The 24,135-nt window shown below is 42.0% G+C and overlaps 2 protein-coding genes across 4 annotated transcripts in view; both read left to right on the top strand.

Annotated features, from left to right (window-relative positions):
- LOC130702390 (4'-phosphopantetheine phosphatase-like) overlaps positions 1 to 24,135 on the top strand; it is a 68,921-nt gene that overhangs the window by 20,142 nt on the left and 24,644 nt on the right. The gene's annotated exons all lie outside the window — the stretch shown is intronic.
- On the top strand, positions 648 to 23,932 carry LOC130702342 (uncharacterized). 3 transcript variants are annotated; one of them, XM_057524018.2, is made up of 13 exons: positions 648 to 1,161; positions 1,227 to 1,376; positions 1,886 to 2,011; positions 5,591 to 5,638; positions 13,152 to 13,321; positions 17,381 to 17,515; positions 19,523 to 19,775; positions 19,910 to 20,008; positions 20,095 to 20,292; positions 20,385 to 20,513; positions 20,599 to 20,806; positions 20,887 to 21,406; positions 21,498 to 23,932. In XM_057524018.2, exons 1-13 carry the CDS (start codon positions 978 to 980, stop codon positions 22,593 to 22,595), a joined length of 3,318 nt encoding a protein of 1,105 aa, XP_057380001.1. In that variant the 5' UTR covers positions 648 to 977; the 3' UTR covers positions 22,596 to 23,932. The 3 variants fall into 3 exon arrangements, with proteins under 3 accessions (XP_057380001.1, XP_057380000.1, XP_057379999.1); XM_057524017.2 differs by lacking the exons at positions 648 to 1,161; positions 1,227 to 1,376; positions 1,886 to 2,011; positions 5,591 to 5,638 and having other exon boundaries at positions 12,207 to 13,321; positions 20,388 to 20,513; XM_057524016.2 differs by lacking the exons at positions 648 to 1,161; positions 1,227 to 1,376; positions 1,886 to 2,011; positions 5,591 to 5,638 and having other exon boundaries at positions 12,207 to 13,321.

The following is a 24,135-nucleotide window of genomic DNA, read 5'->3' as shown; positions in this document are numbered from 1 at the left end:
CTTTTACCATACTGCACCCGGTAATTGGAAACAAGGAACCATCTTTGTTATCGTGTTGGATTCAGACTCTACCGATCGGCGAGGGTGGTCTATGGACATAAATTTGATTATTTTTCAAATATCAGTTCGCTGGTAAGAATATTTCGTCATTTTGCGCAGTATCTCTATGCCTTTGGCAAAGAATTTCTCAACAAGTTTCATGTTGCTACCATCTGCTTGCCTTCCTCTGTGTTTGGGCATTACGTTCATTGAAAACGCAGTGTTAAAGAAGAACACAACTAACATGGTTATTTCGTCTGTTTCGTGTTGGAAGTTTGTCTTGCACGCGAAAGCTTAATTCAAGTTGACTAAAAACATCACTTAGTGTAAACGACGAAGAGTTTAACATAAGTGCACTTTCACGACTTTAGACGAATTCCAAGAAAAAAAAAATAGATTTTTTAAAAAGTTGGAATCATTTGCATCTTTTTACTTTTTTTACGTACAGTATATCTAACGGCGCTGTTTAAAATTATTCTTGGTGGTTCATCATATAAATTTTTTAGCATTTCATGACAGTTCATATTTCGTTAAGATTTTCCAACTTTTTTGAATTTCCGAACGTGGGTGCTGAGTGGTTAGTTAAAGTGGTGATGGAGGGAGAAGGGGGGAGGGGGTTCATTTGAATAAAATAAAAGAGGAGTGGGTTGTAAAACTGGCAACGTCGAGCAAGAAACATGGCGTTGCATGTGTTGTTACTAACGCTTTAAAGTTTCAATCATTCAAATATGCAGTGAAATCATGCATTTTTTTATTGTCGCCGATGCCATACGTGTTGCTTTTATCTTTAACTGAAGCAGCCTCCGAAAACTAGGAGTGAAGTAAATCACGTTACGTGTAAATCGACAAATGTAAGATGCCGCCTTAACTGTGGCTAGTGCTTTTTTTTTTCTCCATGATAACACTGAAGTAGAGTGCTAGACATGTCGTTTTGAAAAATGGAAGGTGTCAAAGAGTACCTGGTGATTTATGCATTTAAAAGTGAATCTGATCCCCAGTTGGATTTGATGGTGAATGACATTATCAAAGTACCAATTGGAATCTCACAGCTGTTGAATGCTGAAGCCCCTGGCTGGGTAAAGGGTAAAAACAAACGTACTGGAATTGAGGGCTACTATCCTGGTAAAAAAATTATTTTATTTTAACTCATCATTGCTTTGATATCAATTGTTGTTTTTTTATTTCAGTGTCTTATCTTAGTGAGCTGGAACAAAAAGCTGATATCCAGCCCACTGTTATGCATCCCAGAATCCAAGGGTCTCCAGTGAAGAGTCAGCTGCTGAATAAACTTGATGATTACAACGATTCAGGATATGGAGGATCTCCCCTTCCTCCAGGTAGATAAAACTATTATACTTAGTTATTTGCATGTTAAATTTAGCCAACGGTAAAGAAATTTCCAAAAAGAAGCTCCTCGTGTTTGAAGAATTGTGGTATTTCCCTTTGAGTATGACATTATTTTGGCCACATTTTCTGCATAGATGTAATAGCTAAAATTTGTAGACTTTGGCATCATGAACAGACACGGACAAATCAAAAACGACGTAAATTCCTTCCTTTTAAAGAGCTGTGAGCTTAATTAGCAAAAAAAAAAGACAAACAGAAAGAAAACAAGGTCAGGCATTCTCCACCGGTTAGGCATTCTCCACCGGTTAGGAAGCTCGAGTTTATGTATAGTTCATAGCGTCCGCTGGCTGACAACTATCCCATTGTTTATTTGCTCAGTTGCGTTTGTATAAATTTCACGCTTCTTCTTTTTTTTCATTTTCTTTTGCGGAATTGACCTCATTTCCACTGTGGCGCAGTTCTAATTCTTTTTTTTTTTTCTCCATTTTTCTTTTTTCAGCTCCTAGCCTACCCCCACGCCGTTGGACGGGTTGCCAAATGCAACAGCCTCAACCGGCAATCCATTCCGGTCAGCAACACAGATTCGTCGAAGTCTACTTTCTAACACCCATCGTATGCTCACATTGTAAGTACAGCGGCCACTAGGTGTCGATACGATCCTTTTTTGTTTCATTGTGACATTCTCCGTGACATTTTTTCGACACAAAAGGTGTGATCGAAAAAAAAGATTGTCGAAAATTTTGGTGCCCCCTCGCTGGTCGCACTCTAACCCAACGGGTTTACGTGACACTGGAACTGTTCCCCCCCCCTTGTTCGTGGAACTATTATTCCTGACAGCTCATCAACCACCCTCGTGATGGTTTCTTTTTTATCGTCCCACCGTCTTTTTCTTAGCATTCTCTCGCTGAGAAAAACAAGTATGGCACTGCCAAGAATCATTTGTTATCCGGCTGCTATAGTAATTGACGAGCCCTTTTTACGGACAATTACCCCTGACATTGGTTCCTGGTTGCGAGCTCAAGTTTAGAAATTACGTTTGTCTTATTTGCGTTGCGCGCGAGGGAGAAAAACGAAACAAAAAAAGGGTCAAGGCACACACACACACACATTGTTTTCTCTGTCGTTTTTGTCCTCGAAAATGGATGGGGAGGAGACACTTCGGACGTCTTAATCCAGACTTGATACCAGCTGCTGGGTGTTCTTAAAAAGAAGGGCTGGATGGTTTGCCAACACAGCCGATTAACATCTGCGATGATGGAATGACATCCAGAATTTTTCTTTTTCCTTTAGGGTCCTCTGTATCTCTTGTGGAGGGTGGGGGGGGGGGGGCTGTAGTACTCGCATAGTGAATGCGTTTGACAAACTTTGCATATCAGCGGCGGCCAAAGTTAGTTGTTTTGATCTCTCAAATGGGTTTTCTTGAGTGAATAATGATCCTGTTTCCACGTTCGTGACGATGGATAGTCGTGCAGACGCATTACAAATGATGAAAAATCCCCCCAGACGGACGACAACAACAACCGACGACTGAAAATAGATCCCAACCTTAGAGAAAGAAGAAGAAAGAAAAAAAAATAACAGCCACTTTTCAACACCACTCAACGAGGATAGGGAGAAAAGTTGCTGGGAAACGGATCGATCCGATACAGCCCGCCCCCCCCCCCCCCCTCCCCTTTAGCAGAGTCGAATGTAATTTTCATACCGGTCCCTTGACTTCATCGGCAAAGCGAAAATCTTCCGTCTCCTAACGTCAACTTCCATGATTGGGTCGTCAACTTGCATGCATAATTCTCTCTCTCGCTCTCTCTCTCCCCATCCAGCCTCGTCCTTTTTTTTTTTTTCGAAAATTTAAGGGGGGGGGGGGGGGAGATTTTGGCAGCAACAGAAAGTGTTTCGGGAATGGTCTCGTTGCAATCGGTCATTTGAGAGTGGGGTTAGCGTTTGGGATCGATCGATACCCTTTTTTAGTTGCTCCCCCCCCCCCTCCCAATCATTGCACGGCGAAATTCATTAGTGCAGGGAGAATGTCAGAGATTAAGAAACGTGATAATAATCTTTTCGTACTTGGTCATTTGAATTCGCAATTGATTTTTCGTTCTTTCGAAAAGGGTTTCATTCTTTTTTCACGCGTTTGTCCTGTTATGTAAAAAAAAAAAGGCACTCACCAAAGCGATCATTCGTTAGGCGAAATGATCATTTCTTTTTTTTTTTAATGGGAACCAGTTTTGTTTTTTATTCTTGAACTGATTTTCGACGAAAAGCTTTTGTCGGAGGTCTGTAGACGCAAACTTGATCCAGAAACGAACGAATATGGGGCAATATCTCGTAGATTCGCAAGTTGTGGCTATTTTGAGATTGGCCGAGCTGCAAGGGGAGGGGGGGGGGGCGAGAGGTGTTGTCGAACCGTTTTCTTCGTAGAAAGTGGCTTGTGGCACAATGAATTCGTGATGAGGTTACTTGTCTTTCGACCATATCAAGGACCTTGCGCGTTCTTGATGGACCCGCCATCGCGTGAAACTGAACCCGCCTGTTGCTATGCGGACAACCAGGTAGTCACGCACATTCAAAGAATTTTTTTATTTTCGAATACGAAAAGAAGCGATGCCACCCAATACGATGTTGTTGTTTTTTGTTTTTTTTTCCTTTTTCTTTTGTTTGGAGGGGGGATCGTGACACGTTAATTGTATAAACTACGAGATGATTTGAGGTCGATATGGTCGTCTGCCTAATGATGAATCATCGCGAAAAAAAAAAGCTATTTCAGCAACTTCATTCAGACAACACGATCCGCTTCAATTTATTGTGCGCCTGTGTGTGTGTGTAATTTTTATTATTAGTGGGGGTTTTTTTTAGCGTACGTACGTCTTGTACCGATTTCCCCTTGGCAACAATACGCTCCACGTGCCCTAATTGGACGGTTGACTTGGCATAATAAGACATTGAACGTATTGATTCCATTTACGAGATTTCCAGCGCTAAATGTGGGCCTCTGTGCTAACGGCTTTCAATAATGATAGGAACATAATGTTGCATTAAAAATTAAAAAGACGCGCGCGCTCGTCCTTGTGTCTACCGAGTAAAAATAAATAAATAAAAGAAGAAATGATGAAAACGCAGGAATGCATTTTTTTTTTTTTTGTTTTGTTTTTAAATGCCCTTTATGATAGTGCGGAAAGATTTTGGCGAATAAAAATCGATCGTGATAATCCATATTTCATTCTCGGAATCTGTATCGATCGAGTTGCCAATGCGTAGTTGAACTTTTTGGCCCTGATCTCTTTTTATTTTAATTTTTTTTTTTCCTTCCCTCCCCCTCGACAAAATGTTGAAGTTTTTCTTTCAAAAAAAAAAGGATCGAGATGGTAGTGGTTTTCTGATGACTGGTGTCGGAAATTTGACGAGCCCCGCATAAATGAGAGCGTGAAAATGACTCAGAACTTATTGCGCATCTTGTTTGCTTATCCCGAAAGCCCCCTTTTTTTTTTTTTTTTTTTAAATTTAAACACTAGACGAAAGTAGCAAATGTTTTTGCCCTCTGTTAGGGAGCAGAGGATTTCACTCGATCGGAGAATGTGTGTTGGAACTGGAACAAGATTCTCTCAACACATCAACGTGAATGAATGAGCTCTCTCTTAACTCTCAAGGCTGCGTGTTTTCACGTGGCTATGAAGCCGTAGGATCAACAAAACGCAAAACCGGACAGAAGCATGGAGAACCGAGATATTAGAAGAGGTTTTGGAACATTTTTTTTTTCTTTTTTTTCCCCCCCATTTTCCATATTGCTCTGACATCCGATTCGGCTTGGCATGTTTGCTTTGCCAAGGGAAACGCTACACCGGACGTCGATATGATGTCAACGTTGGATTCGTTTCGGGAATTTGTTATTCCCGCTTCTCTCCATCGCCAAGTTATGCGCAATGCGTTTTTGTGTTCATCTTCTTTGTCATTTCTTTCGTCTTCAAATTGATGACGTCACTTGTTGCAGTCGTCAAAATCAATGGGGATTGGCCTACACGTGGAAAAGAAACCTCTTGTGTGTCGGCCCCTTTATTCTCATTTTAAATGTCGCCTCTTTTTTTTTTTTTTTTTTTCTCCAATAATCTCGTTTACTTTCTACGCCGTTCTTTATTTCATGTTTCATTATGTTCAATCACTGACCCCTAACTGATTTTTTTTTTTTTTTTTTTTTTTGTGTATTTTACAGGCCGGGATTTCGTGTGGGGAAGCGGCAAAGTCGGCGTGAAATGCGATGGTAAGTCTAAACATTTTTTTTTTTTTTTTTTTTTGGTATTGTGGGAATGAAGGGGGGCAATTTGAGTGCGACGTTAGTTGGTGGGAATACCGTTTGACATGTTCACGTTTCCCATCTCCACGGTGATCTCTCTCTCTCCCTCTCCGTTTCCCCTTTACGCAAAGGAGCGATTCAATTTCGTTGAATTAGCAGGTCCGAAAATCCCATCTCTCCTCTCTCTATATCTCTCTCTCTCTCTCCGCGGGATAAATCGGAGATCTCTCTGTGTCTGTGTGTCTATCCTCTTCGGTTCTTGTTTGTGTTGAGTGATGCCAGCCTCTCGCTTTCTTTTTACCCGTCTATTTGACCATGCGAACGGAAACCCCTTCCCCCCTTACGAAAAAAAAAATGCGATACACAAAGAGAGAGAGAGAGAGAGAGGAGGAGGTGTCAGCTATGTGAGTGATTGGAACAATTCGTCGCTCCATCCAGGGAGGAGAAATTTTTTTTTTTTTTTTTTTTCTTTTAATATATATTTTTGTTTGTAATTTAAAAACAAAATGTGAGGAAAGCAGGTGAATTATTTTCACAGCGGAAATCCTGCGCGTGTGTGTGCCTTTAATGATGGCGCGGCGGATGGTTTCCCATCACGTGATGTCTTCGTGAAAAGAAGCGAAATCTTGCGCTTCGATAGATGTCAACCGTTTCTCGCATTAACAACACGCCTTGCACACGTGTTCTCCGCCACCCCCCGTCCCCCCCCCCTTTTGTGCCGTTCTACCATCGGTAGCGTGTGCGAAAGGCACCTGATCGAATGACACAGATGTTGGCATGTTTGTTTTTTGTGAGCCCTTTTTTTTTTTTTTAATTTTTTTTATTTCGTTTATCTTTTCCAAACCGGTGCACACACACGATAAACTCGTCCAGGTGGTTATGCCGTACCAATGCCGTTTGTCGTTTTAAAAAAATATCGTGCATTAAAAACAATTTCGTTCGTGTCGCAATTCAATTTAGAAAAACAAAATTAGACTCTCGGATAGAAATGGGGGAAAGAAAAGAAGAAAAAAAAAAAAGAATTTAACGGAAAGGAAGAACAATAAGCTATTCACGTTTTTTTTTTCTTACGGAACTTGTTGTCGTTTGCTGCTGTTTAAAAACTAGGGAAGGGGGGGGGGGAAGGATGCCGGCCTGTTGCTATGGGTGTTTCCCGGCGTGCATAAATGTATTTTTTTTTTCTCCTCAATGTCACCTTTGCGTGAGTTTTTTGGGCTTGGAAAAAAAAAAAAGAAGCTTGGCGGATTCAAAAGAAAGGACTGGGACGAGGGGAGAAAGGATAGGGGGGGGGGCTGAGCTTGGGAATATACAAGGAAGCGGACGTGGAGTGTCTTGAGCGACGCCATCGTGAGAAGAAGAGACAAGTCCTCGAAAGAAAAGAAAGAAAGAAAAAAATGAGTTGAAAAACTATTTATGACCGAACGGACCCATTTATTTATTTTATTTTTTTTTATTTGCATGTCGGCATTACGTCACGTTCATGCGTAATCATTAGCCCAGTCGAAGTCTCCCTTTGTCTGGCCAGGGCCGGCTAGTGGAGACTTGAGCGACTGTTGCTAAGCCATTTGAGAATCCTTTGTGTGTGTCGTATGTGTGTGTGTGTGTACAACAACGTGCGTGACGTCACGCTCCGTTATAAGGCGCTTTGTCTCTCTATGGTCGGTTTAAAGAAGAACTTGATGTTGATTGGTCTTTCCCTCCCTCTATTTTTTTTTTCCTGCTGTTTCGTTTCTAATTTACGTTGCGTTATTATTATTAATTTTTCTTAATTGACCTTTTTTTTTGGGGGGGGGGAGGGGCTGGGAATGGATGTAATCTGATGAGAAATGATATGCGTTAAATTTTTTTTTTTTGGCGTTTTTAGAAATGCTTCAGTTTAGATGGGGGGGGGAAAGGTAACGAGTTTCGCTCAGAATTTGTGTGCGCCCTTGGTAACAACGGGGCAGTCGGACGGCATTTCCATTTTGGATCAAGTTCGGACGCCGACTTTTGGTCATGTGCGTACGTGAATCGCATTGAATAATTGATATCTCTCCAACGTTTTATGGCTTTTTTTTTTTTTTTTATCTTGATATTGAATAGTTAGATTGGAACACAAGAAAAAGAAAAGAAAAAAAAAAGAAATGAGAGAGAGTCTCTAAACGGACAGAGGTAAAACTTATTGATTTTCTATTGAATGATGGGTGGCCACGCCACCGTAAAGAAGCCATTTTTTTTTTCGGGGGTGGGGGATTGCGTGGAACACGAAAAAAAAAAAAAAAAAAAAAAAAAAAAAAAAAAAAGAATTTTTCTGTCCAAGGGAAATCGAGATCGAATGATATGACTCGTGCGCCTAGGTATGTAATATAAGATTTCACGGCGGAATCCAGTGTCTAAAGCGGCGCGTGTTAGACACACGTCCATATCGAGTCGGGCCCCGCAATCATCCGAGAATGGGAAGTGACACAAGAACGGGCCCGGAACCTGCTCACTTACCGGGGTTCCAGCCTTTTCACGCTCCCCTCCTCCCCACCCCCTCTCCCACCTCCTCTGTCAATTGTATATCAATCAAAGTATTTTGATTTTTTTTTTGATTTTTTTGATTTGTTGATGGCACCCCGCGTTTATTTTCGCTGTTTAAATGTTTTTACGTGAAAACGAAAAAAAAAAAAAAAGAAAGAAACGTGCGAAAGTAAAAAAAAAAAAAAAAAAAAAATGGGTTGTGCAACTTAGCGGTTAGTGAAAGGAGCAAGGGGTGGGTTCAAAGACGAGTGTATGCGGTCATGCACGACCGCCAAGTCTCCTTTATCGAGTTGGGTATGCAAAAAAAAAAAAAAAAAAAAAAAAAAAAGAGGGACAAAAGGCGTCACGCAGACTGGGTAAACTAGTTTGCCGTGAAACGGCGGACAGCTCGCAATTCGGGGTTGCAGCATTTTTCGAAGGAAAAAGACAAACATTGCGCGTGTGTGTTTTTTTTTTTTTTTTTTTTTTTTCCCAGGGTTAGCGAACGGTATGTTAATCGTAAGGAGCGAGTTTACGTAAGACGTGCTAGCGATCAAATCTATTTTCGGTCGACGTTTTGTCTAATCCAATTTTCATTTATTTTTTTTTTTCTCTTTTCTCTCTTCTCTCCAAACGGTCAACAGAGAGATGAAGTAAACGATGTGATGAAAATTCATAACGTAACAAAAAAAAAAAAAAACTAAGAGACAATACAAACAAGTATTTAGGGTTGGGTGGTGGGAAGGAGGGGGGGTGGTGGTGGTTTGGGTTCGTAGGATCCAGTTTATATTCACGCGTATTAATAGATTTTTTTTTCTTTCTTTTTTTTTCGGCCCGTGTTTACCGACCAAACTCACGAACGACGCTCACCCGCTAGCAGACGAACACAAAGGATGGTGCGCGCGCACATCCAACAAGTTTTTTTTTAATTTTTATTATTTTTTTTTTTTTTTTTTGCTGTGAGAAAAAGGGGTGAAAGAAAAAGTGATCCAATTTTTTTTTTTTCATTTTCTTTTTTAACTTTCATTTGGGATGGAGGAATTTGAAACATTTTTGTTTTAAAAAGACACAGGGGAGATCGTTTTGCGGCGCCACTGCCGGACGGGAAAGGTAATTGATCGATAACTAAGTCGAGTGTGCAATTACATCATCTCAATAAATTCGTATTGCCCAGGAAACGGCAAATAGCTCCGAAAAATTAGCCAAAAAAGGAAGCAGAAATCGTATCCCATAATGTCTTTCTGTTCGTCTGTGTGTGTCTGTGCGTACGTACTCACACACACACACACACACACACACACACGCGGAGATCAATAACCAAAACTGTCTCTTTTGTGCTTGTTTCACGAGCAATCAATAGATAATAATCGCCGTTTGTTTCTTTCCTTTTCGTAGGACAAGAAGTCCCGTATTTACACACACACACACACACACACACACACACCGATTTTCTGTTTCCCTTCACTTGTTGTTCTTTTTCGTTGTTGTCGAGTGCAACCACAGCGCACGGCCAACAGTTGCATATTGCGTTAGTCTGAACGAACCCAATGACCCACCCGTTGGTCATTGTGTAGCCAGGAAGCAGATTTCTTTACTCGAAGACCTTGAGGATTGAAAACGATAGTTTTTTTTTTTTTTTTTTTTTTTTTTTTTACTCTTCCTATATATTTCGCTCGTTTCGTTCGGAAAGAAAAATGAAAGAGACAGGAAACATAAGGATGTGTTGTTGTTGTTAATGGCAGCGGATAGCAACGTCTTCTGGGTTGCGCACCATCGTCTCTTTATTTTTGATGCGTTTTTATTTTGAAAAATAATATTAATAATAATAAAAAAAAAAAAAAAACAGACGGCCATCATCCGGCTATTCAGAAATGTTGGGTGCGTGACGTCAATCGCTAATGACTGTAGTAAAGGTACGTCGATTCTCCGTACGATTCCAATCATAGAGGGGGGGGGGGGCAAACTTTTTTCATTTATCCTAAAGATCAGGGTCTTACTTCTTAAGCCCCGGGATTTTTTTTTTTTATTTCATTTTATGTTAAGTCTTTGCTTTTTTTTTTTTTTCCGTGTGTTTGTCGTATCAGCCGAGTACGACGACGTGACTCTTTCGGGATTTTCTTATTTCAACCAGTTTGCGCAAACGTATTTTTGTTGAACGAACTCGTTCCCTTTGAAATTATTTGAAAAAAAAAAATGATTTTGCTTAAATTTCGTATCGTTTTTCTATCGGTGGTTTACCTTGTCCATTTTGTTTGACTCAGTTCGACGAACTCTTTTTTTTTTTTTTTCTTTTGTGGGTCGGTCTCGTTACTGTGGTGTAGTCCCGCCCCAACCTCCAATGTACTCGATATCAATATCGAAATGCTAACCAGCAACATTGATCTAATCGACAGTTGGTGGGGGGAGGGATAGTTAGGATCGTGTGAACACAGGTGAATGACATGATTTGTTAATTGGGCCCAACGAAAATTTTGCGATAGACGAGAAATCTGAATATATATAGTTCGAAATGGATTATTAATGGGTTTGGCAGAATCAAATTCGGCTCGGGCTACCTGTCCAAAAAAACAAAAGCGGCTGTGATGATCCGGAGACGTCGTCGATTGTAAAAAAAAAAAAAAAAAAAAAAAGATGGGGCATGGCAGTTCTGCGAATCGACTTACATCATTGAATTTGAAATGTTTTTTTGATTGCTTGTTGATTGGGTGTTACCTTACACCTCCGCACCATTAGGAATTAAGAGCCGGTTGGCAATCTGCGGCAGAGCCATTAACCGAGAGGTCATTCGTTTCGCTTATGAATGAACTCTTCATCCGATCGTTTTTTTTTTCGGCCAAAAAAGCCCGTGTGCAAACGAGAGCGCTCTGATTGATGACCGAATGAATGACGAGGTCAATTTTTGATGACTCTCAATTCGCTTGGGAAAAAAAAAAAATCATTGGTTAAAGGAAATTACATCATCCCGGTTATTTATTTATTTAAATTATTGTTGATAGAAATTTATGCGCCAATGCATTGCCATCAGGCCGTGTCTCATTAACCGCGTACGGTTTTTTGCAATTATGAGACCGAAACACACACACACACACACACGAAAAAAAAAAAAATCTTGTCAATTTCTGCCGCTAGGTGGCGGTGAGATCTCGCGCAGCCGCAGTGCGTGAAAAGCTTTCGTTCGTGAGCCAAAGCAAACGAGCGCAAGGGAAGAGGGGTGGGGGGGGGGAGGAGAAATAAAAAGGAAAAAAAGAAAGAAACCGGTTGATATTCGTGAAGATGACAGAGGTTTGCCAGCAGTCTGGGATCCGCCGCCGGTCCACCAACAACTAGTCCCTCGCACCCCCCCTCTTTCTCCACCCTCCCAAAAAAAAAAATATCAACGTCTTTTTTTTTTTTTTTTTTTTTTTTTTTTCTTTCTTTTGCGTTCGAAAACATTTCGAAAAGAAAAAGAAAAGAAAGAAAAACTACTTTAAACACCAACACATTTCCCCACGTCTTTCATTTGGTTTTATTCGTGATTGGCGGGAGCTCGTTGGACGGCAAATCACGAGGCTCTCACGTTGGCTGAATACATTATCGAGTGGTGGGGGGAAACTTGACTAATCCGAAATTGTGGCAAAAAAAAAGAAAATCAAGAGGAATTTTTCGGTATTCGTCCGTGTGTGTGTGTATGTGTGTGTGTGTGTGCGCGTTGTTATGCGTTTTAAGTTGTTCCCTCGTACTGTACGTACGTGTGTGTGCGCGCGCGTATAACCCTCGTGAATATATAGAACCGTACGTGAGTTGGTGAGAGCGCACGATAGGTGCTGCTACTGCAATTTCGTAGGGCCGGCCGAGGCCCGCGCGCTGTTGCTAAGCGGATTGTATATGTGTGTGTGTGTGTATATATATATATATATATATACATATACATATACATACATACATATATCTATGTGTGTATGTGGACGTGTGTGTGCGCCGAGGCCCTGTGTTAAACCGGGGCCCCTGGCAACTGCGTGAAAGAAAGTGTGCCGGTAAGCCCTGCAGGCATAAAGCGAGTGAAAATCAAATGATTTCAGTCTACGATTTTATACGTACACCGTGCGGGAATCATCATCGTTTTTTTTGTTTTTTTTATGTCAGTGCCTGGCATTTGCCTTTGTTTCGCGCGGCAACAAGTCGGAAAGATAATCGCGTTGAACTTTGCGCTGGCCGTGGAATAAAAAAGCCAAAAAAAAAAAAAAACGCACGAGACTTTTGTGTGTTTGAATTTTTTTGGGGGTTTTTTTTAAAGGCGAGAGTGTTGTTTAGCAGCGGGACTGGGCAGCAGTCGAGTCCCCTGTTGCTATGTCCATTGCGGCCCTGAGTTGTTCCAGCCAGCTCGGCTTCAGTCACGGAGCGTTGGGACGAGCTGGAACAGCTGGACCCTCTTTGGCAACACTGACACTAGCTCTAGAAATGGACGATCATTGTGTGAATCGCGGCCCGTCCTCCTCCTCCACCGCTTCCTCCTCGTCGTCGCTCTTTGTCTCGGAGATCACACGCTATAAGCTCGCCTTACTGCAGCAGCAGCACGGTGGCGGCGGCGGTGGCGCTGCCGTCGCCGCCGCTGCTGCTGGACAGCACGCGTTCGATGCCAGATTGGCCGATGAGAATAATTACTTGAAATCGGCTTCCGGCAGCGGAGTCCAGTCTATAGCGGTTGCGTCGACGGCCGGCGTGGCCAGTGCTGCCTCTAGCGGCCAGCCCTTTGAAAATGGCGCGTCGTTATTGGCCCGACCGAGATCGGCCAGTTTGTCTCTGGTGTCGAGGCACTCGTCGCCCTCGCACCATCCGACCCATTCGCATCCGCCGACTCCGCCCGTCGATTCGGCGCCCGTCTTGCTGGCCCGCGTCAAAATCTCGGCCGCTGCCGCGCCGTCGCTGGTCGCCGTAGTCCCGCCGGCTCCCTACAGCCGTCTATTGTGCGCTTGTTTGCCCACCTGCTGCTGCGACTGCAATTTGCTCTCATCCATTGCAGAATGCCAAGCCGTCTATCATCAAGCCTGCGCCCGCTACATCGGCACGGCCATCAACGAAACTCAGGCCGGATGCTGTCCGTCCGTCTCATCCATCACGACCGGCAGCAACGAAGCGGCGCTCAATGACGTTCCATCACCCACCCTACCACAGACAGTGCCTCAGGATGTGGTGAGTTTTCTCTTCTTTTATTTCATTTGTATTTTATTTTTATTTATTTTTTTTTTTTTTTTTGTTTTTTGTTTTGTGTTTTGTTTTTTGTTTTTAAATTTCATTTCGCATCTCCGCCCAGCATCCGTTTTTTTTTTTTTTTTTTTTTTTTTAAATCAATTTCGCTTTAGTTTTTTTATTTTATTTTATTTTAATGGGGAGACAAAGGATGCATAAATCATGATTTCTTTTTTTCTTTTTTTTTCTTTTTTTTTTCTTTCGATCGTTTGGGTTGAACGGGGTATCGATTCTATGTTGAAGGTCTTCCGTCCAAGGTCCTCAAACAGTCCTAATCACACTTTATCTTACCTTTTAAAAGATAAGATGATCCATTTCGGCACGTTTAAAAAAAAAAAAAAAAAAAAAAAAATCTTTTTCACGATTTTTTATTGGGTGAGGTGAAAAAAAAAAAAAAAAAAAAAAGAAAGAAAGAAAAAAGGCCATGCGGAAAAGTGAGAAAATTTGGCAACGGTGGAGCCTACTATATTTATCCGCGGGTAACGGGCGCAAAACAGAGGCATATTCGGGTTTAACGAGTTTTGCGGGGTTATAAGTCATGCCATTTCTTCTTTTGTCGTTTGACACGATTATTTTTTGTGGGGACCGTGCAATTTTTGCTTTTTCGTTCCTTCTACTCCCGTACGAATTTTTTTTTTTTTTTTTTTTCTTTCTGAATTTTCATGTTCGTAAAAAAAAAAAAAAAAAAAAAAAAAACGCTCGAGGGGACTAAGAAAAGAATGGCTGAGTAACAAGTCCGCAGAGGGTCAACGAGTTGATTGTTAGCAAAAGCTATTTTTTTTTTCTTTTGTTGTGTGTGTGTGTGTGTGTGTGTTTGTGTTTTCTTGTCACCCAATAAGGTCATAGTTTTTTTTTTGTTTTTTTTTTTGTCTCAGTTTTGGCCGTTTTCGATTGGTTAGTTGTGCGTGAGTAGTTTGAAACCGCGCGCTGGGAAAAAAAGAAAAAGAAAAAAAAATCGTAAACGAAAACAATGGCAACGCAATACTTTGCTCCATCATCAGAAACCATTTTCCGGCTCTTCAGATTCTTTTTTTTTTTTTTTTTTTCGCAGCTTCAATTTCTTTCTGCACACACACACACACACTGCTTATTACTGCGTGCGTGTGTGTGTGAAGTAACACCATTTAAAGAAAACAAAAAAGAAATGATTCGAGTCGGACTTGGTCATCAATTTGATCATCGAGATCAAAACGTGTGATGACGTCGGTTGCCGTCTTGCATTACACGCAAACAAGGAGATGGCCGAGAGACGAGGGGGGGGGGGGGTTCACTTGGTCGCATCAGCTGAAAAAAAACCAACTGCGAAAAAAAAAAAAAAAAAAAAAACGTTTTGGTTTCCGATGCATTTCATTTCATTTTTTTTTTTTTTGCGTGACACGAATAATAGTAAAATAAAATAAGAGAAAAAAAAACCCGTTGCTTTAAGGCCAAAGAGAGAGAGAGAGAGAAAAATGGGGAAGGGAAGGGAGCGGGAATGCAAATGTATTCGTTGTGCATTAGACGAAGACGAAGAAACAAAAAAAAAAAAAATGGTTTGTGCTTTTGGTTATAAAGACATTCCTGGGAAGAAAGAAGAAGGTGTTAAAAATAGTTTTTGAATTCGATTGTACCCAAACAGGTTGCCGAAACCAGTTTAAAAGTCTGAAGGCGAACTACCCACAAATCTCCCTTCATATGTTTTTTTTTTTTTGTTTTTTTTTTGCGGTGGATGTAGTTTTTGAGAGCAACGGGATAAAATACAAAAAAAAAAAAAAAAAAAAAAAAGAAAGAAAAAGGAAAACTCTCCACGTGGAGAGCTTTAAATCTGTTGGAAATTTTGGCATAGATTCGAAGACAGTGAAGGACGGCCACACTCCGTTCCGGCGAGTCACGGACGTGTGAAACACACGGGCCCCCTCCGGATTGGGGACGGGAATTCGTCAAACGAAAATTTTAAAAGAAAAAAAGGAGGGGGAGGGGGAGGGAGGGACGGGTTTCTTTAACTGTTGGGAAGTCGCAAATTAGCACGGGCGAAATATTATTCGCAGATAGACGCAGATAAATATGCCCGTGTATATACACCATCAACACAGAACGAATGTTGTTATGCTCTCTCGCTCTCTCTGTGTGTATGTTTGTGTATAACCTTGGCCATTTTTTTATTTTTTTTTTTTAGTTTCATTTTCCCGGTGATGAATGTTTTGCTAAAAAAAAATCGCTGGACCTCCTCCCCCCCCCCTCCTCAAGTAAGAGAGTAGGAGGAGGAAAGAGAGAGAGAGAGAGAGAGAGAGAGAGAGAGAGGGGGGGGGACGTATACTATGCGATGCGTCTAACCGCCCGCCGTGTGTGCTATGCTCGTTCGTTCACAGTCCTCCTCCTCCCGTAGCGCCCCCCCCCTCTTCTCCCGTCCATAAGCTAAAAACATCGATCCGTTAGACGATTGGTCGAGGACGGAGCCAATGGCAAGGCAGCATTTTGCGGGAGCGGCGCCTAGTAACGCGTGTCTCTAGGTACCCGTGCACTTGGACGTGGACGACCTACGCTTTTAACACACACAAAAAAAAATGAGCCATTTTTTGTTTCTCGTTCAGATTGGGGAAAAAAAAAAAAAAGAAAAATTCATTGAAAATTTTAGTTGCAAATGTTTGGCTTTTTGAAAAAAATAAATAAATAAATATGCGAAATGAAGTGTGAAAAATACCGCGATATTCACGCGGGATTTTTAGGGTTTTTCTTTTTTAGAAACGAACTTTCGTGTGACGTCTGTTGAGATTGGACAACGTGCCAATTTTCTTCAATTCGGCACGGGGTTCTCTTTTTTTTTTTTTTTTTTTTTTTTAATGATTCGACAACATTTTTTTCTTTTTCCAAGGATCGTCTGCCTATTCTGTTCCCACAATAACATTAAAAAAAAAAAAAAAAAAAAAAAAAAAAGAAGAAGAAGAAAAAAACGGCCTCGGCCCAGGTGACCTCGGCCTTTTTTTTTTTTTTTTTTTTTTTTTGGAAATAAATAAATAAATAAAAAAAACGGATAGACCGAAAAATGCCATCACGTCCGAACAGATAATCCCATACAGTCACGGCTTCGTTGTAGTTGAACTTTTATGAGCCTAAAATATAAAAAAAAAAAAAAAAGAAATCCCGGAAATTCCCCTCCCAATCCTTCCTCTTTTTTTTTTTTTTTTTTTTTCCCGTAGTGGAGGGGTGGGGTGAGGGAAAGGGGAGGGGAGGAGAGGGGGGTTAGGAGAAAATCATCTATTGTTGAACGGTTCATTTTCGAAGCTTCTCTTTTCACGTCCGGACTAGTTAGAATGTCAAATCACACAAGATAGGGTGGGGTTGTTGGGTTTTTTTTTTTTTCCCTCCCCCCCCTCTACCCGTTTTCAAACAATGTTAAAAAAAAAAAAAAAGAAAAAGAAAAAATCGATGAAATCGATCGGGGCCTCCACGTGCCTTGTCCGACCCTTCTTTCTTACTTGGCCGGCGCTCTTCTTCTTCTTCTTCTTCTTATTTTCGGGACTTTCCCTTTCTCTTGGCGGCCCGTTTTTTTTTTTTTTTTTTTTTTTTAGATTTTATTGTGCGTGCAGTACGCGGCGGCCCGCGAGTACATCACAACTCCCTCCCTTACCCAACAGTCGTAAAAAAAAAATAGAGAAACTGGCCTTCGTGCTGTTTTTCTATTTGATTTAAAGAGACTGGCTTCCTCTATTAGATATGCGACCTTCTTTTTTTTAGATTCGTTGATTTCCGTCACCCATAGAAATCAATTCATAATGTGTGTCGCGATCCTTTTTTGGGTAAAGGGGGGGGGGGGAAGGGCGCACATTGTCTTGAAGGCAACTTCCTTATCGTCTAGCCGTCATCCTTGGTAGATTGTTTCAAGTGGACCCATTTTCGTTTTATTTTATTTTTTTAAATTATATTCTTGATTTATTTATTTTATTTTTTAAATGTGTATTGTATTTTTTAATTCGTTTGTTCTTATTTTGTTTGGTGGCAAAAAAAAAAAAAAATGATGTGTAGGCCATCAGCCAATGGACGTCGACTCATGTGGTGGAATGGATGGCAGCATTGAACCTCTACCGCTACGCTGAACTCTTCCGGTCGAAAGATATCAAAGGCGTCGACTTGCTCAGTCTGGACAAGGACAAACTGACGGTAATTTTCCAACCCGTCTTTTCTTTCTTCTTTTCTTCTTTGTTTTTTTTTTTTTTGGCGTTATCGCAGAAGAGAAGGAGAGATGGACGCCTTCATTGAGTGCGTAGATTGGTGGGATTTATTGGCAACCGTCTGTCTTGTTTCTTATCCGATGGCATTGGTCTGATAGCTCACAGGCCCGGTATATAAATACAACCAGCCTTTTGCTATAAATCTTGAAAGGGGGGAGGGGGGGGGGGAGAAGAAGAACCTTGATCGTATTTATGGGACTATCGTCGTCGTCGCACTCATTTGCATTTTGTGTCAAAAAAAAAAAAAGAAAAAAAAAGAAGAAGTCCTATCTATTTTGCCCAAATCTTTTGTTCTTTTGGGGTGTTCTTGCCATCCTCTCGTTTTTTCGCATTTACGCCCGTTCATATATATCAACTGCACATTTATCCCGAAGTTGTTTAGCTTCGAGTTTTTCTTTTATTTATTATTATTATTATTTTATTTTTTTTTTTTTTTTTTTTTTTTTTTTTGCCAACAATTCATTGATAAGTGCATCTTGGCGACGTGCCTTTGTACGACCCACTGGGGTCGTACACGTGGAGCCAAAATTGTTCCCGTCTTGATGACGTGCGCGCGCGCATATCGCGCAGTCCCTCCGCTTTGACGAGATCGATGTAGAGAGTTCCAACACGAGGAAGATGGCGAGCAAACGTCCGTAGGAATTTGTTTTTCGTGACCCGCTTTTTTTTTTTTTTTTTTTTTTTTTTTTTTTTTTTTTTTTTATCTCGGGAATTGCTACGTTACCATTTTTTTTTTGGTGTGTGGTGTGCGTGTGCGCTTTAAACGACAATCTTATGGGCCAAGAATGTTGGCGTGGGAGTTTTTCCTATTTTTTTTTTTTTTTTTTTTTTTTTTTTTTTTTCGTGTTACATCCGATCGATTCTCATCGTTAAACTTGGAACGGCGTTTGGCCTCCAATAGTCGATTGGCCCGTTTTTAAAATATAACAAGAGCTTAAGAATTTTTTTTTTTTTTTTTTTTTTAAATCAACAAGCCTAACGATGAAGAGAGCTGAGTTTATCCAGCATCGAATGACTGGCCGTTCTAGGAAAGGAAAAAAAAAAGGAATTTTTTAAAAAACGAATTTTTTTCAAATCATAAATAGAAAGACAAGAGAGAAAGAGAAAGTAAATAAATCAAGTTATTTTTATTTTTTTTTTTGTATGTTTTAAATAAAGAAACAAAAAAAGGTGGCGGGGGGGAGGGGGGCACTAGGAACGAAATGGTGAAATGCGAGGATTTTTGATTACTCCTATAGCCACCACATCTGTCAGGTTTCACTCTCTTGATTGATATCGTCCTAGAGTGGCTTCCACCGTCGATTGCGCCGAATAGCAACATGCCACCAGAAAACCAGAGTTAACTGGTTTCCACCGGTTCGTGCGCCAGCTAATCCGCACCGACCGGTTTGCCAAGAAATAAAAAAAAAAATAAAAATAAAAATGGAAAAATAAAAATAAATTAACATTTTAGTTTCACTTGAATAGTTAAGAAAAAAAAAAAAAAGGGAAAAAATTAATAAAAAAATAAAAATAGACAGATGATTGATTTTCGAAAATGGCTTCGTCAATAATTTAAAAAAAAAAAAAAAAAAGACCATACACTTTCATTTCCGGACGCTTGTCTGCGTGGCTCTTCCGGACGTTGGGAGAAGAGGGGGGGGGGAATGATTTCCCCTCTTTCCTTTGGCGGGGTGTCAATGTGATTGGACGAACGCTATAAGTCTCTCTTTCTCTCTTTTTTTTTTTTTTTTTTTTTTTTTTATGTGTGTGTGTGTGCTTCATTGGATGACCTTGCCTTGTGTGTGTGTGTGATTGCCTGGCTCGTGTATCCTTATTTGGTCCGGCTAGCTGGAACTGTGTTTGAATCTGTTTGGAAGGGGGGGGGGGGTGTTGTGTTTGAAATTGGAATTGATTTGTTGTGTGCCCATCTCGTTTTTGTTTTTTTTTTGCTCAGAATATGGGGGTCAAGGACGAGTTTCACCAACGGGCCATCCTCGTCTGCATCGACGAACTGTGTCAACGTTCGGCCAGCAAAGAGTCTGAATTATTGGCCGCGTCGGCCAACGCCAGCGAGTCCGATTCCAATTCTCACTCGGCTCTTAGTCCGCCTCACCGCATGATTGAGTCCAGTTTCCAGTCGCTGGAGCGCTGCGACAAGTGCCACAAATTTCTACGCGGACTTTTACATCAAGGACTTATCTGTCATTGTGAGCACTTAGTTTGCACATTCCCTTTTCGATGTTCTTTTTTTTCTTTTTTTTTTTTTTAATTCATTTTTGAAATTCTTTTGATTTTTCATAAATTTTTTTGTTTGTTTCTTTCTTTCTTTCTCTCTTTGCAGCGTGTGGACTGATTGCCCATCGTACATGTTCCGCAACCGGACTGCCCGCTTGTCTGCAAGGCTTGCCCGAACGGGCCAATCGGCTCCATAATCGAACAGGTTTCGTTTTTGATTGTGGAATGAAATTTTTAAAAAATGGCCATTAAAAATTGAAATCTTATTTTTTTTTTTAAATTTCTTTACAGTTTTCGGTGTGGCGTTATGTCGACTATCTACAGGCAGCGATTCGTCGTCTGTTCCGTCTGTGGTTTTGCGGCTCGTACAGGAAATTGAACAACGTGCAGCTACCACACCCAGTCTCGATCTCTATCGTCTCTACAGGACGACCACTCCCACGGCTGAGACTATAGCGCAGTTGTGCCTTCAACTGAGCAACGATCCCGGTTTGTTTTCGTCCCTTTTTGTGCCTTTAAAATCGCGTTTTGTTTTTGTTTTTTTTTGGTCAAATTTAATTTGCGTTTTTCCCCCGCTAAAGAAGGTGCTGGTGGTGATCTGTCCGTATTCGAACCTCACGTCTTGGCCAGCGGATTGAAAAAATTGCTGCGTGAATTGCCAGATCCACTCGTTCCGTCGCAGTGGTACGACGCTTTCATCGAAGCATCGAGTAAGTGGGACGAATCGGTCCATTTCCACACAAAAAAAAAAAAAAGAAATTCAAAAACAAAATTTCGAATTGGATTTGAAAAAAGGGATCAGTCGTGACGATTATTGCGCCGCCCAGTTGCATCGTCTCGTTCAACAACTTCCAGAACTTCATCGGGCCACGTTTCGTTATCTACTGGCTCACATTTGCAGACTGTGCCAGTGGCAACACGGCCGAGGACGTTGCGAACCTCCTACCCTCATTATTCAAGTGTTTGCCCACATCTTCCTGCGGCCGCCGTGGGAACGCATCATGTACTCCATTTTTTTTTTTAAAAACACACATCGAAAATCACAAAAATAATAACTTTATTTTTGTTTTATTGATGTTCCAGACAAATTGTCCATAACGCAGAGGCTCACGTTCGCGTCTTGGAATTGCTTTTACTTCGCTGCGATTGGGGCGAAACGATGCCCGAATTTGCCCCGGCGCCGACGTTGCCGCCCCGCAACCACCTGCGACCCACGTCGCAAAATGCGCCCAACGCCGATGCCAATGCGGCGCTTCCTTCGGCCAGCGAGCTGGACTTGCGCCCATTGAGCGAAGCTGATTGGTATTGGGGAAATATTACCCGTGAAGAAGTTAACGATCTGATGAAAGACACGCCCGATGGAACTTTCTTGGTCCGCGACGCCTCGTCCAAAGCCGGCGAGTACACCCTGACACTCCGCAAAGGCGGATCCAACAAACTCATCAAGATTTGCTGCAGCCGACAAGGCCGTTATGGATTCTCCGAACCTTACCGCTTCAGTTCCATTCCGGAACTTATCCACTTTTACCGATCCGTCTCCCTGTCCCAGTACAATCCCACGCTGGACGTCAAGCTCCTTTATCCAGTCTCTCGTTTCCAACACGTAAGTTTTTTTTTGTTTTTTTTTTTTTTGTTTTTTAATTTGATAAGATTCAAAAATTTTGTTTTCATTTGAAAAAAAAAAAAAAAAAAAGGCGGAAGAAGTGGAAGCCGGAAATGGAGACGTGGAGAAGATGAGACAGCGGCTGGAAGACGTGCATCACGAATATTTGAACCGATCGCGTCTGTACGACCAGTATCACGACGACTATTCGCGCTGCTCGCAGGAGATCCAGCTGAAGAAGCAAGCGCTGGACGCGTTTGACGAGGCCGTGGCCATGTTCGAAGACCAGCTGCACATGCACGAGAAGTTCCAGCGCGAGGCGCACCGCCACGAGATCCACAGCCTGAAGGAGAACTACGAGCTGCTCAAGTCGCGCATGAACACGCTGAAGCAGTCGCGCCAAGAGTTGCAGGAGAATCTGCGCGTCCAGGCCGTCTTGAGCCGCAATCTGGACCGCGAGATGAACGCCCTGAAACCCGAGCTGCACCAGCTGTGCAAGACGAGAGACCTGCTGCAAATGTGGCTCTTGCGTCACGGCAAGAACGCCGAAGTCCAGCCCAATCGAATGAGCAACGGAGAAGAAGTCCAGCCGTTTAGTGTTTCCGTTTCGTCGACGTCGTCGTCGTCGTCGTCGTCGGGTGTCGCCCAAATGCCGACGGGCATTGAAAACAAGGCTTACGATGGAACGGGAGACGGACCGCCGCCGGCTCCTATATCGGTAGTGCCGATTCAGCAAGTTGCAGCGCCTCCGGCGGCGGCGGCCGTGGCGGCCGTCCAGCAGCATCAAGCCGTGCCCTGCCAAGCGGCTGGACAAGCTCACCCGTTACACATGCACGCAGACAGCCAGTACTGGCTCATACCGGACTGCACCCGTCCCGATGCCGAACGCCTCTTGGCCAACAAAGCGGACGGCACGTTCTTGATCCGACGCAGCGCGGCCGGCAGCGCCCCCTTTGCCCTGTCGATCGCCTATCGCAAAGTGGACAAGGGCGTCGGCCACATTCTCATTCACCGGTCAGAGAGGGGGTTCGGCTTCACGGAGCCTTACCTCCTGTTCCCCACCTTGAACGACTTGGTCGTCTACTACGCCGGCCATTCGCTCGAAGAACACAACCCACAGCTGACGACCACGTTGGCACATCCACTACGCGGAGCTCAGCCCGTGGAGATCATCCACTATACTGTCTAAATGAATAGAAAAAAAAACAAAAAACGAATTGATGATGATGAATAATGAAGTAATGCAAGAGTTGAAAATGAAGGCCACCCGTTGCTGATGGAAATCTGTGATAATCATGCGTGATTTAATGAAAGGCTGGAAGGACAGCGCCACCCCCTCTGAATGTCAATTGGCGCCATATTTGTGTGTGTCCATATGGAACGAAAAACACGACCCTAAGTAGAAATAGCTTGTTTGTTTTTTTTTTGTTTTTTTTTAAACTGTCGCGGTGTGTTGACTAAGAGGACAAGTACCGTTGTTATCCAATTGTCACTGGGAATCGAAACGCAACGCGATCACCTTTTGTTTTGTTTTTTTTCTGAATGCGAAGATCGTAAGAGAGAAATTGTTGGGACGGAAAGAAAAAAAAAAAAAGTTAAGTCAGAGCTCAGTACAAAGCATATTTGCTGGCGCAAACCTACGTGGCTCGGCTGTTGTGGCCGAACGCCATCTAGTGGGCGGCCTGTTTACATGAAAAAAAAAAAACGAGAGAAATCCAAAACCCCACTGGTGTTCACCCTTTTGTGCGCACGTTTATTTGACGACCACTAAATTAAGCTTCTTTGTATAAAAACAGAAAATGTTTGTTTTTGTTTGTTTATGTCTTTCCTCTCTTTTCAGTTTCTATCGTCCCTCCCCATTGGTATTTGAAAAAGAATTGTATTTTGGCGGGATCGCGAAGATCCTCTTCCCTCAAGTTGCTTGTGATTTTTGTTTATGTGCGAATTGTTTCTCTCCTTAATTGAGCGGGGGAAAACAACAACAAAAAAAAAAAAATAAGACTCGGATGTTGCGTGATCTCAGCTGTAACGGCGACTTTCGAAACTGGACGCTGGGAATGAAGGTCAAAAATTTGATGCGGCCCCCCTTAAAAAAAAAAAAAAAAATTCTGTGTTGTACAGTGATATAAGCATGCCGAACACCTACTATATTAAATATTATATATATTGGTACCGTTAATATGCAAAACCGAGAGCTGCGGAAGATCCGAAAGGTTCCAATGCAAGCCCTAGGTCTCGTTCGAGCTTCGGGCGAGCTGTAGTTTGACCGCAACATTACTTTAGCGCGCCGTGCCACACGCAGTCTAATCGAATTTTTTTTTTGTTTTTTGTTTTTTGTATTGACAAAAACAAATGTCATAATCGGTAGGATTCTTGTCAGAGTTGAACCCAATGATCCGGCTATTGTACACAACTCTCTGTGTTTTGACCCAATCCCCCCCCCCCCTCCCTTAAGCACTCATAACATGTACATTTTGTACCAAATCACGAGACATTCGATTAATACATGATGCAAGTTTGTTATAATCTTTGACTACGGAAGTCGAAAACATATGTCGGAACGAGAAACGAAATATACAAAAAATGATGAAAACAAAACACTGATCCCTTCTACAAATTTCTACAGGGGTGAAGCGAGAGCCATCTAGCGAATCGTTTACAAAACGTGAAATTGTTTTCATTTTACAAAAGCGAAACCAACAGATCAAAATAATGGATGTAATAGATTG

Source organism: Daphnia carinata, chromosome 6 (assembly GCF_022539665.2).
Source record: "Daphnia carinata strain CSIRO-1 chromosome 6, CSIRO_AGI_Dcar_HiC_V3, whole genome shotgun sequence".
NCBI classification, from domain to species: Eukaryota; Metazoa; Arthropoda; class Branchiopoda; order Diplostraca; family Daphniidae; genus Daphnia; species Daphnia carinata.
The sequence above is the reverse complement of the archived record's forward strand: the minus strand, read 5'-3'. Positions and strand labels throughout refer to the sequence as shown.

What these genes read in the sequence shown, in the direction of transcription:
- LOC130702342 (XM_057524016.2), top strand. Translation starts at nt 12,479, where the DNA reads ATGTCCATTGCGGCCCTGAGTTGTTCCAGCCAGCTCGGCTTCAGTCAC. An exon ending in TCAACTGAGCAACGATCCCG is followed by an intron (nt 20,293 to 20,384) that starts GTTTGTTTTCGT and finishes CCCCCGCTAAAG; the next exon opens with AAGGTGCTGGTGGTGATCTG. An exon ending in CAGTCTCTCGTTTCCAACAC is followed by an intron (nt 21,407 to 21,497) that starts GTAAGTTTTTTT and finishes AAAAAAAAAAAG; the next exon opens with GCGGAAGAAGTGGAAGCCGG.